This window comes from Malus sylvestris, chromosome 14 (genome assembly GCF_916048215.2).
Source record: "Malus sylvestris chromosome 14, drMalSylv7.2, whole genome shotgun sequence".
Classification (NCBI taxonomy): Eukaryota; Viridiplantae; Streptophyta; class Magnoliopsida; order Rosales; family Rosaceae; genus Malus; species Malus sylvestris.
Window position 1 is genome coordinate 1,739,791 of NC_062273.1, and position 13,445 is coordinate 1,753,235.

Genomic DNA, 13,445 nt, shown 5'->3' on the forward strand with positions numbered 1-13,445 from the left:
TTGGCATCGATGATGGAATTCTGCTCAGGTCGAGGGTCGATTTTGGCTCTAGTGTCATCATCGGCGTCTCCTCTGTCACCCACGATGGGTTGTGTGCCACCAACAACGTCGTCGTGGCGGACGACGCTGCACATGAGAGAGAGGATATAGAGGGTGGTGGAGAAAGGTTGGGGGGACTGATGGGAAGGGTTTCTGGGTTTTGGGGATGCAGGTGTCCAGAAAGAGAGAAAGGCAAGAAAGAGATGAGAGAGAGAGATGGTGGTGGAGGAAGGTTGGGGGGTGTGGGTGGGAAGGGTTTCTTGGGTTTTGGGGATGCAGGTGTCCAGAGAGAGGAGAGAGATGGTGGATCCCATAATTTTATATAAAAAAATAATTTTATTTTTAATTTTATAATATTTAATTATTAAAAATATATTTAATTATTTTTTAATCTAGTTGGTTTAGTGTGATAGCCCGTCCTAAATGTATATATTATTTTATCCTCGATAATGTGAAATGACTTTTATACCCTTGGACGTTAGTTAGTGTTGTGTGGCTTGCAAATTGATTTTGGACCAAATATGTTAAGTTCTAATTGTTTGGACCCAATTAGAACTAAATTTTTCTTTGTTTTTGGTTGGTAGCCTAAGCTGGACCACACACACACACATACGTTGACCTCTCTCTCTCCCTCTCGAATTTTCTTCCATTTTCCGTACACCCTGTACGGTCACTCCATCAACCCACCTCATCATTCATGAATCGAGGTTATGGATGTTATTTTTGTGCTTCTTTCAAGCTCTGGAGTCGAGCTGTAGTTTTGGTTGGACGTGAGACCCTCGAAAACCCGAGAACCAAATACCCTCGATGAGGTGCATAGTGACTCCGTCGTGATCGCGGATGTTTCATCGAGTTTTAAGGTTCTAGTGAGCCTTAGAACTTCTTCACAAAGCTTAGGGAAGGATTTTGAAAGGTTTTGGACGTCGGGAAGCTCGGGTTTGACGAGTTGCAGAGGTGGCGGGATTATCGTGATTTTTCCAGTGAGATTCCGTTGGTTTTAGGACCTTAAAGTAAGGATGTGTTCTTCTCATCCTAAGCTTCATTTTGGTACAAATTTCATGAATTTTGGTTGAGAAATGAATAAGATATTAAGATTTGAAAATTTTCCAGAATCCGGCAATCGCAGAGGTCACCGGCGCCGGACTCCGGCGAACCAAGGAAGAAGAAGGTGAATATTTCGTCAAAGTTGACAGAATGTGCTAACAGCGTAAGGTATATTTAACGGTATATGCTGATTTTTAATGGAATATTCCCTAACGCCGTTAGGGAATCCGTCAGTGTGCCAGGCACGTGTCTGCGCGTGAGCCACGCGTCTGGCTGTGCCTTAGCCGGCGCGTAGGTACTCCGAAATTTTTTCTAAAAATATAAGGATGTTCCTGAGGTTGTGTAGGTCTCGTTGGTATATTCAAACACCCCAATTGAGCATTGTATGAGAAGTTATTACCTAGTTTTGGTTATGTGCTTTAAAATAACGTTTATATAGTTGTTTCGCACATAGGTGAGACCTATCCTGAGGATGAGCGCAGTCAAGCAAGGCTTGGGGGTTACGACCTTTCCACATATCAGTGAGTGGGCTTTTGGTTTTCAGTATATACTTATATACTTGGTATTTTTCCCAGAAAATGTGTTTAAATGAAATTACGTTTGAAATGCCATGCTTATTGAATTATACTTAGACTATGAATTAGTACAATATGCATAAATGTGATTTGACACTGTGGACGCTCAGGTAAGTACCAAGTAAGTTGTAAACTGTTTATATGTGAATTGATGATTATGTGAGATGTGTTGAGAGCTCATAAACCTGCACCTCGGTGTTAATGCTCCCGCCCGTGGTTAGGGTACAGTCCTTCACGTGATGTTCACCTCCTGCACCATACACTCACCTTCCTTGGATCCAAGTTAGGTGCACAGTCCTGTCGTACAAACTATTATAGGTGGTTCCGACTCGTAGGTGATCCGCGATTATTCGCATAGTCTTCACGTGATCGTAGCACTAGAGCGTATTTGTTTACACCTAGTCCTGTCGTACAGACCACTTTAGGTGGTTCCAATTCGTGTGCAGGCATACTTGTTGAGCTATAGATTCAGCCGTACATGCCACTTTAGATGGATCAGGCTGATATGTTATTTCATCCGAGTTATTTATTCAGTTATTTTGAGACATTTGGCATGGCATACTTATGAATATCGTTTTTTGAGCATGGTTTTGAGATATGTGTGTGTGTGTGTGTGTGTGTGTGTGTATTCTACCTTCTGAGAAATTATACAGGTTTTACGGTGAGGGGTTATAACTTTTGATAAATGAAATGGTTTTGAAAAGCTTTGTTTTTGCCCACTCACAGTTTCTGTTTTGCACCCCTCCAGGTTTTAGGTGATAGTGCTTATTGGTGGCTTACGAGGAATTCACGGCAGCTCTAACAGATTATCACCAATGTAGGATTACCTTTGGTGTTGTATAATTAGTATTCGTCCTGCTGGACTGCACTTAGGCTAGTTATGCTCTGATTGTGAACTCACACTTAATATCGCACTTGCATCTTATCTTATCTAGTTGGTTCGGCTTTTGTTTACTCTCATTTCTCATATTAGTATTGTTTCCACACTGTGCACATGGCTACGTCACCCTCACGTGACGGCCATCATGCCTCGATCTAGGTCAGGATGTGTCAATTAGTGAGTAGGTCTCATCTCTGGCCACGTCAGCACTTAACAGAGAAATTAACAGAAAAACTTATGGAAGTCTGACATTGGCACAAATTCGTACGATGAGGTATGCCATTGTCATTTTTAAAAGATGAGGTATGAAAGTGTCGTTAGACCAATAGTTGAGGTAATTTTTTGTCATTTACCCATAGATGATTGATAAACTTAATCTAGCTACTCCTAAATTCCCCCCCCCTCCCCCTGCGGGGGCGGGGGTGGGGAAGGAATGCCAATTAACTCAATGATTTCGACAAGTAGAAGTTTCTTTATATTTCGCACTTGCCAACCAAACCAATAGAAACCTAACCCACCAAAGCTACCAACTTAATCAGGTCGATCCTAAACCCTAATCAGTGAGACAATTACAAATTTTTTTTTTAATAATTGAGCAGTTATTGTGACTGCCAAATGGCAATTCCTTGTTGGTGTTTGGTGGCTCCGATTTCTGAGATTGAATGTTTGGAAAAATTGGAGATGAATTGAATTTGTTGACAATGCATGGAGGCGTACGTATGTGGTAGAAAATGACATCCAAACCCTAAATCCCGTATTTAATTATTAGGTTACGTATACAATTCACTGCCAAGTGTTTGGTGCTTCTAGCCTTCTTTGAGAGTCAGACAGAGACTGGTTTTTGGAATTAAAAGTCTCCCTTTCTGAAGGGTCCTTAGCATCGGGAGTTTAATTGGCAGCAGTTGAATACAAGATAAAGATGGGGATTGTTTGATTAGAATACACTCTTGAAAAGACTCTGTTTATTGAGCAAAACAAAACCAAGTCTTTGGACTTTGTTATTTGGCATAGTTGGTAGTCACTAGTCAGTTTCTAGTTGAGATTCACTGTAGATCTCACTTGTCTGGAGCTCAATGATCAAAAAATTTGGACTACTCAAATTGAATCACGCGGTCCTTATTAACTCATTCTACTGGTCAACCTCACACAATATGAGGGCCTGAATTTCTCTCTTGAACTGTTCGAGTTTCTTAATTTTTAAGTTCTGGATAGTGAGATTCGGAGAAGATCTCAACTCGTCAGTCTCCTACTCAACCACTTTCGTCAAATTTTGGTTTAGGAATTTGACTAAGATGCATGCTCATTTTGTGCACGATATTCTTAGAAACTCTTAAAATACATACTCCCTCCAATCTTTCCTCGGTGGAGTATTTGCTCCAGTCATGTATTTGTGAACCTCTCTCACTACTCACGGTACTATATGTAACCTGCAAGGATAGATGACAGCGACAATTAACGGTTGCAGCTTGCTTTACAGATAAAATTCCTTCCATGGAAAATTAAATAACTAAAAATTACTCTAATTAAATACATGATATAATTGATATGTCATTGTCAATTATGGTTTACTTATCTCATGCAGTTGTGTTTATGTTATTAAACTGTAAATTAAGACGACACACTGCAAAATTCAACTGGATTAATATTCAAATTCACATTATGCAAGATAATTTGGCATAGAGACACTCTTCATTAGGGTTTTGATATTTACATTTATTCTCATTCACATTATGCATTATCTGTTAATTTATGTGTCATGTAAATGTAGTGCTTAATGAAATAATCGTAGTTGTATTGTTGAATCAAATATATTTTGTGAATTTAGATGTTAATTTTAGTAATTTAGAATGAACTTTTTTCATTGGATTATTTGTTAAATTAATATTTTGTCCGTAAGGTAAAACAGGTCAGGTCGTGTAACTCGTTAAAACTAACAGGTCGGATTTGGTTTTTGAAGTCTAAAACTCGTCAAGACAACATGTTTGAAACGACACAATCAACTAAGATAACGAATTTTCACACGAGAACGACACAAACACAAAAAACACGACCTATTTGCCAGATCTAATGTATGAAATCTTGTTGGATGCATGCATACATCATGCTTGTTTATACAACTTTCTATACAATGACCTTACGTTTCAGAAATACCAATCGGGGAAGAATTAAATAATATACCAAGTTACCAACCCAAATTAAGATATGTTCACATGAAAGTAGCTCACATGGTGGGGTGAACATTTCGAAAATCTAGCCTGATCGATGTGTCATATTTGCTGTCATGTTTCAAGAGTCCAGAAAGAAAGAAAAAAAAGTAATACTTCAGTACATGTTCGTTAAATAAAATCTGAACTGGTCCGATTTTGTTGTAAGAAAATTCCATAATTTTTGGAGCTAGCTATTGTCAATTTTGAAAGTGACTTGATTCCAATATTCTTGTCTTGATCCTCTCTCTGATCTCGATTGTTGCTGCTCAAAAATAAAATATATACCTGTATAATTGGCATCGATGTGTGGTACTGATTTTAAAATACAGGAGATACTTAAGCGTAATCACATTGACTGGTATGCATAAAAAAAACAAAGAAAATATAAGCTGAGGACATTTTGCATGACCAATAAAATAAGGTGAAAGTTTCAAGAAAATACAATGGCATGGCCAACTTTTGTAGTCTTGACTATTTAAGAAACCTAGACAGTATACGAAATACTGAATTTGTAATTGCAGCCACTAAGAAATCAAATAACAAACAATACATCCAATGACAAGAATCAAGAAACTAGCTTAAGTAATGTTTGATGTATATATGGTTTACTACATGCATCGAGTCCAGTTAAGAGTTCAGCTGAAAATGGTTTTTGTAAAAATGTTTTTAGAACCAATTTTTAATAAAAATACAAGAAAATCATAAAACAGTACTTAAAATGCTTCCTAGATGTAGCACATTTTCTATAAAAATATTTTTTAGTCATGATAAAAGTACTTCTAAACTAGTCTTAAGATAGTAAAAATGTTGGATGCAGAACATTCTTTTGTTGCCCTATTTTGGATTACACTTGATTGGAAATTCTAGTAAATGTCTGTGAAATTAAGCTAGGGCATCCTTTAAATTCCACACTTGGTTAGTTGGCGCAAACAATTATCTATATTATTGTCGGAAGAGGATCCTTTCTCTGGATCCACTTTGTGGGGATTTTAGAAATCTCCACATTCTAGCTATTCATCGTATATCGTGTGGTCAGTTTTCGTCAGATACTATTTATGTTTAATTTTAAATATAAAAAAAAAGTCAAATGATTTTTTATTGCACAATGCATTATGAATGACTAAGATGTGAAGATCCCCACAATTTGAATCCGGATGAGATCCAAATCCATTATTGTCTAGACAAACCAAACCAAACCAAACCAAACCTAGCCCCAACAACACGAAAACCAATTATTTGGTTAGGTGCTTGTGGATGCAAATTTCTTCCTCCTTGATCTTGGACAATTTTGCACCTACAAAACAATTAACACCTTAGGTTAAGGCCAAGAGACTCACGCGCCCACGATGAATGGGGGGGCTTTGGCCGATGAACCTCAAATGCCAAAGTTAGAATTTAGAGAGAAAAGGTGTTTAGAGAATTTTGGGATTTTTGCCAAAGTGTTGGAATTGGCTTTTTTGGTGGGAATGAGAGTATATTTATAGGGATAGGAGGTGGCTAGGGTTTTTGTGTTTGATTTAGGTTTAATTAGCCAATTTATTTGGCTATTAAACATAAAATGAATGTTTTAGTGGTTTTTGGAATTAATTGGCTAGTTAATTAGGGTAATTAAAAAGGGAAAATAGTGGAAAAGGTGGAGAATAAGATGGTTTACTTTTCTTGATGGGATTGGCCGGCCATTTTAGTAGTTTTAGGTTTGGATGGGTGTTTCAATTGATAATTAAGGGATTGATTAGGTAATTAATCCCTTAATTAGTCAATTATTATGATTTTAGGAAATATGAAAGGAAAAAGTATATTATTTAGCTAATTGATTAGCTAAATAATGAAATGGGAAATATATGAATAAATTAGGTTTTAAGTTGATACCTATTTTGGGCATTTTTGACTTTGTTGAGGGATAATTGTCTGCTGTTTGCGCGTAGGAATCCTGGTATACCTCAAGGGTAGTTTTGTCTTTTTTTGTCAAAAATCCACGTGTCGCCTTGTGATTATTTTTTGCTCCACAGTGCTCACGCATGTTCACTGCTATTCAATCCAGCAGGGTTCATTGTATGATTCGATTGCTTTTATTTGGTCTTTCTCATTAGCAAACACTAAGATGTTTATTCCATCCCTCCCCCTCTATTTTAATTTGGATCCTGCGCCATAGGCCTTTATTTTTTTACAAAAGATGAACAGTGAAACCAACTCCAAAAAGTAAGAAATGGTAAGGGGATTATCTAAAAGTGAAACTTTTTATGAACATTCTGACACTTTATTATTTAACGTCAACGTCTGAACCGACATTATAAAACATTGTGCTAACAGCATGAGTTGATAGAGAGTCCATGAAAAATTCCACTTTTGAGGGAGTCCTCTTATCATAGTCCTTTGCTTACAACACATAAAAAATAATCAAGAATAAGCTAGTATTCAACTCTTGACACGGTCCTTTTATTAGAAGGTAAATAAAGTGTGTGGTGTAAGTAATATCAATAAATACCTAACTAATTTCTAATTGTTTGTTGGAAGGAACCAATTGTGGCATGCCTAGCAGTCCAACACTCACTTGGACTTTCACCCACTCTCTAATTGCCATTGGCTAAAACCTTCGAGACAGAAGGCTCTCAACAATGCCATTACTAGCAAGATCCTCACATTTGGAATAGAAGACTTCTTGCTGAGATTAAGTTTTATTGTTTATTTGATTGTATTGGAATTGACTGGGAAGAATGTTGAGGTTCCACTATAAAAATAAAGTGGTGCAATTTATACACCCTTTTTTTACTCTCACACACCTCTTGTTAATTTTTATCATTTGATCTTATTTAATTTATCTCATCCGACGGATGGAAATTGAGCCCTTGTTAATTTTTGTCATTTAATCTTTTTCAATTTATTCGATCTAATGACTAGAAATTGAGAGGGTGTGTGAGAGGTAGAAATGGATGTGTGAATAGCACCATCATATAAAAGCATATACAAGGTCTCTTCTTTCCCCGATGTGGGATTCAGTTTCAACAGCTGTTTGCCCAAGATTTTATTTTTTATTTTTTATAACTGAAAGAACATTAACCATATGCTAAAGTTGGCCAATGAGAGGATGATTGTCATTATTGAACAAAAGAAAAAGATAAAAAAATAGTATAAGGAAGAAGCACACTGGGACTAGAAACTTGACAATTCCATCTCCAACCATGATGCCTTTCTGGGATCGGACCTAACCTTTTATTTTCTTCGTCAACTATGGATTGGGCACTAGTCATCACCACGTTGATACATCTCTTTCCAAAGTCTAAAGTGATCATCTCTTTTACCAGTTTGTTGACGATTTTTTTGTGCAAAATTTCTCATGTGACTGATTATGAAATGATTGAATTTCTAGTTGCCGGGATCAAAATTCCTTTGGCCTTAGAGTGCTGGATGTGTTCTCGTGCTTGTTACATTGAAAGATCTGCCGATATGGTAGTTATTAGATTGATCAAGTTCGCCTTATTTTTTATTTTGAAGTTCTTTTTGTTGAAGATCCTTCAGATTTAATTCAGGATGTCCTATTTGAAGTCTGTATTTTTTCTTACAATGCTAATAAAACCCGTATCGTTTTGCCTAAAAAAAATCGCTGTACAAAATCTTGGTTTGGATTTCCAAATGTTCCTTGTCCAAACAAAATACCACAATTATGGGATTTACAATTATGGGATTTACAATTATGGGATTTAGGACTTTTCATGAGACTTGGACACTATATGTGGGGTCCATAATGGCTACTTTGTGTGGGGTCCATAATGGCTACTTTGTTCCCTCTTTTTCTTTGTGCGGGGCAAGAAATGTCTGATTCTTTAATTTGTTAGTTCGGTTGCTAACTTTGTTGGAGATATGTTTTTCTTAAGGGACATAACAAATCTAACTTTGGTATTCAATTACTCTCTCTTTCGGATGACTCCTAGGCTTTTTGATTAAGTTATAACCCATCATGCTCATGTCACGCCGAGGTACTGCAAAAGAAAATATTGCAAAGTCCGATCCAATTTATCATAATTGATTAGTTAAAATGTTGATTAACCGTATTCTGAAACACGAAAAAAAATCATTAGCTTATCAAATTATCTATCAAGCCATAAAAAACATTCAACAAAAGACAAAAACAAATCCACCATCTATAGTTATACTTTTAACTGGTGTTATAGCATACACTGGGATCCTTGGCTGTTAAATCCTTGAACACGAATACCGGTGTTAAAGTATACACTGAGATTCTGGGCTGTTAAATCCTTGACCGCAAGTCTGGCCCTCTATCGGATGCTCATAATCCAACAATAAATCCATGACAAAACACTGCTGAAGGAGCCAATCCTCCTTGCGTATCCAAGAATAAAGAACGTGTTGAAGAGGATGTAGGCCAAAATTTAAATTTACATCTCCCTACTGAAGCAAAAACCGTATTCAATTGTGATTTTACATCTCAAATTTGCATCACTCCATTAGAGATTTGCTCCAATGTACGTTAGCAGAAGTTTCCTAAACAACAAAACGGTTGGGAACACTAAAACTCATCCATGGCAAACTCCAAAGTATTCCTTCTTTCAGCTTACAAGTTGCAGTTAAGTTGAAGCACACAACAGTTGTTCAGAACAAGGGAGACATACTAATACTACTCGAAATTCGGGAAGATTACGATCAGCTACATGTTACAAATTTCTAACAGTTCATGGTACCAATGATAACCTGGTTCAACCATAACTAGAATTACATTTTGTAAAACGGACTCGACCACTAATCAATCTCCACTGGCGCAGCCCCGACAGCCGCAGTGCACACACTCTATAACCTTCTCCTCCCTCAGATGCTTGGGAACTCGGCAAACGCATGTGGTGGCAAAGTTATGGTCCCGGGGCTGCATGCATCTTAAACAGCAGAGCCGTTCATAACCAGGCTGCATTTCAAACACAGACCATATGTCATCACATGTCATTAGAGTTGAGTTAAAAAACAATAGACCTTATAACTTCAGATAAAAAGACACAAGCTAATTGAGTATCCAATATTTTCCTCTCAGTATCCTAATTAAAGTAATCCAACAATTTTACGTACGACCTGCAAACATAGTATAGAAGTTCCTTCATCACACTCATATATGGTCAATGCCCATTTAGTTAAATGGAGGTCTGTTTAAGCATAGATAGTGTTATTGTGGTGGTGAGCGGTGGAGTTTGTGCCTGTGATGGTGATATATGGAGTATCCATGGACACCCATTGACAATCCCCGAGTCATATAGCTTAAGATGCAACGCCAATACATGTAGCAGGAGAACGTGGGTTCAAGCAATGTTGAAGGAACATATGTATTATATTAGCACGTTGATCTTTGTCATCATAGTCGACAACTCAATGTCATAAGTTCATAACTACCCATGTCCGATGTCTATGTTTACTCAGTTTAATATAATATTCATGGTTATGTTCTGATAATCTTATTTACAGGTTTTCATGATTAATAACTAAGCTCCAATTCCAAGTGAATATAACTAAAACACTTGTTGCAAATTGAGGTAGAAGAGATCTGAGACAAACCTTTTTCCATTTTGCAATTAGATTGCGGTCAGCGTAGCCTTGGTCCAGGCAAAACTCATATAACTCCTTGGAAATTTCATTCCTCCGGTGGTAAAGGTCGAAAATGTAGCGGCTCTTTTGATGTGCTACTTTGAAAATAGGCCACAAGGTCTCACATTTTCTCTTACCATCATGAGTATCATTCTCAGCTGCCATAAAGTTTAAAACCGAATACACATCAGAATCCTTTCGGGCTCTGAAACACATCGATGTTCCAAACTTCAACGAACAATGTAATAAAAACATGGGAAGTTTATACCTTCTCTCATCTTAGCTTGTAGTTCGCGAAGCGTAGGCTCAATCAGTTCCCAACCTTCTGGGTAATTAACTCGGTTAGTCTTTACCTTCGGCATTTTATACCTGTCATCCGTCGCAACATATAATCAATTACTAGTCTGGAAATTCCAAAGCCATAATCAACAATTAAAACCTAAAACTCATCAAAATCATATGATGAATTTTCCACCTGCACAGCACTAAATTTCATGGCAAAAAAAGAAAAAGAAAAAAGGTGTAAAAAAAACGCTACATATCGTGCATATAACGATTAAACTGTAAAATCCAAAGTCCCAAAAGACCAACAAAAAAAAAAAAAAAACCTGAAGGAAAAACAAAAGGGTTAAAATTTCTCTCCGAATCGCAAACTAACAAGCAAAAGCTTCAGTCTTTAATTAATCATCGATTTACTTCGCATTAAGATATTTTAGCAATTTGAACAACCTAAAAGAGACAAATCGCAAATTTGAAAAAAAGAACACATTGCTGAAATATTAGATATAGAAACAGTTACGTTAGTTACCTGATGGAGAGAAGAGAACGCTTTGGTGGCGGAGGCGGTGGAGGTGGCGGGAAGAGAGGCGGAGCAGAGTGGAAAGGGGGTTTAGGGTTTTCGAAATATATCTGCGGGCTCCCTTTTGGTAGAAGATTTTAACGATTTGTTTTGCTTTAAAATTGAAAAAGTGCGCCGACACGACCGTTACATTCCATGGACGACATGTCGTCCACGGCCCAACATCCATTTGGTATTGTTTTTTTTCACTAAAAATTGCTTCACTTTAAAATTAAACAGTAAAAAAATGTTTGGTAAGAGTAAAATATCATACTTATTTTAAAAGCAATGAACTCCAAATAGAAGCTTTTAAAAGCAGATTGTAGATTGCTTTTAAAAGCTACTTTAATAAAAAACAAAGTTAGGTTTTTAATAAATATTTTCAATTGTTGTATACCTTGATTTTTTGTTTTTAAGTGACATTATTTAGCTTTCCACACACATTTTATCCTTTAGAGAAAAAAGTAAACGCCACCATTGTCACCACCAGCATTACCTCCACCGCCATCATCACTGCCACCACCACTACCACCACTGCCACCATTGTTACCACCATCGATGCAGCCATCGCCAACACCACAACCATGCATTATTACCACAACCGCCATCACTGCCACCATAACCACAACTGCCACTACCACCATCATTGCCGCAACCACCACCACTGTTGTTGTCAACCTCGCTCCTACTATTATGTCCATTTGTTATTGTATACAGTCATATCACTTATACATTAAATTTTACCAAACGCTTTTACGTTGCTTTTTATACTCACAACACTTTTGAAATTTAGTTAGCCAAATGCTCATCAGCTTTATTTTACAGCTGGTTATTCTTAAAGCACAGCAGAAACAGTTTTTTAAAAAAGCACATCAATCTCAAACTGGCCCTAAATTTAAACTACTTTCATGTTCATATTCTTCAAAATGTATTTTTCCATGCAAAATCTATTATAATTCATATTTAAACACTTGTAATCAACGATTTTAAACCTAAATTTAAAGATACTTGAACATTTTTTTTGTTAATTTTTCTCTTATCTAAATCCAAAGTACATATTAATAGAACCCTCTTTGTCAACCAAAAGAGGGTGAAAGACTATTTAACAAAACAAAATTTTGCTATTTTTTGTTTAAACCTCACCTACATGTCATTTTAACATCTCTAATTAATAAAAATAAAAATATCACTAAATATACATTTTAACATCTCTATATTGTTCACTTATTTTTTTTATTTTTCGACTTAAATATTCTACTAAATATACACATGTTGCTCAATAAATCGTAAATCCACTTCCAAATGCATTATAGAGATTTCCTTAATGCTCAATGAAAAATATTTTGAGATTTTTTTTTTGCATTTTTTACCAAAAAAAAATGTGGATTAACACTCACGATGTTCAGTCGGTTTTGCAAATTTGTACATAAATGTTAAGGTGAGACTTTCCGTTGAGATTTTTGAGTGTAGAACCCCATTGGACAATATTATGGGCCTCACTACCATATTTTTCACTTATTTTTTTAGTTTTCGACTTAAATATTCTACTAAATATTCCTAATTCCTTAAAAAGTTCAACTTAATGCTTAGGAAATTTTTTTTTTGCTAAAATAAAATTTTGCATTGTTGTAAAAAACATGGGTGTTAGTTGGGCTCAATGCACGCAAAACGAGACGGACTCAACTCATGCAGAACGAGGTGAATTGTGGAACGCAAAACAAGACAAGCTTCGCTCATAGAAAATAGGGCGGACTTCTGGCACAGAAAACGGGGCTAGCTTTGCACACGAAAAATGAGGCAAGATACGTCGCACAAAAAACGAGGATGGCTTTGTGCTTGCAAAAAAAGGCGGAGTTTTGGCATGCAAAACGATGCGGACACCTCATGTGTAGAACGAGGCCAACCCAAGCACACAAGATGAGGTAGAATCGAGACGCACAAAACGAGGCGAACTCCTAGGTGCTTAGAAAACGAGTCGAACTCCACGCATGGAAAAATATATGTTGAAGAACATGATTATGATATTTTGTTTAAGCCGCATCTATATGTGATTTTAACATCTCTATATTTTTCACTTATTTTTTTACTTTTTGGCTTAAATATTCTACTAAATGTACACTTGTTGCTCAATAAATCGTAAATCCCCTTCCAAATGCATTATAGAGATTTCCTTAATACTACACGAAAAATATTTCGAGAAAATAAAAAATTTGCATTTTTGACCAAAAAAAAAGTGGATTAACACTAACGGTTTCAGTTGGTTTTGCAAATTTGTACAT

The 13,445-nt window shown here is 36.4% G+C and overlaps 1 protein-coding gene and 1 long non-coding RNA gene across 3 annotated transcripts; one reads left to right on the plus strand and one right to left on the minus strand.

Annotated features, from left to right (window-relative positions):
• Positions 1-324: 324 nt before the first annotated feature.
• Positions 325-2,612, plus strand: LOC126600533 (uncharacterized). 2 transcript variants are annotated; one of them, XR_007615461.1, is made up of 4 exons: positions 325-1,049; positions 1,150-1,251; positions 1,523-1,604; positions 2,407-2,612. It is a non-coding gene; the product is annotated as an uncharacterized LOC126600533 (long non-coding RNA). The 2 variants fall into 2 exon arrangements; XR_007615462.1 differs by having other exon boundaries at positions 1,538-1,604.
• A 6,737-nt stretch (positions 2,613-9,349) lies between these two features.
• LOC126598472 (protein BUD31 homolog 1-like) lies at positions 9,350-11,255 on the minus strand. The gene is made up of 4 exons (XM_050264836.1): positions 11,137-11,255; positions 10,597-10,697; positions 10,299-10,486; positions 9,350-9,660 (listed from the first exon to the last, which is right to left on the minus strand). The coding sequence occupies exons 2-4, from the start codon at positions 10,688-10,690 to the stop codon at positions 9,505-9,507; spliced, it is 438 nt and encodes a 145-aa protein (XP_050120793.1). The 5' UTR covers positions 10,691-10,697; positions 11,137-11,255; the 3' UTR covers positions 9,350-9,504.
• Positions 11,256-13,445: the final 2,190 nt, after the last annotated feature.

Coding starts and splice junctions, on each gene's coding strand:
- LOC126598472 (XM_050264836.1), bottom strand. CDS start 10,690: ATGCCGAAGGTAAAGACTAACCGAGTTAATTACCCAGAAGGTTGGGAA. Junction 10,487..10,596: donor ACAAGCTAAGATGAGAGAAG/GTATAAACTTCC, acceptor ACTTTATGGCAG/CTGAGAATGATACTCATGAT. Junction 9,661..10,298: donor TAATTGCAAAATGGAAAAAG/GTTTGTCTCAGA, acceptor TTTGAAATGCAG/CCTGGTTATGAACGGCTCTG.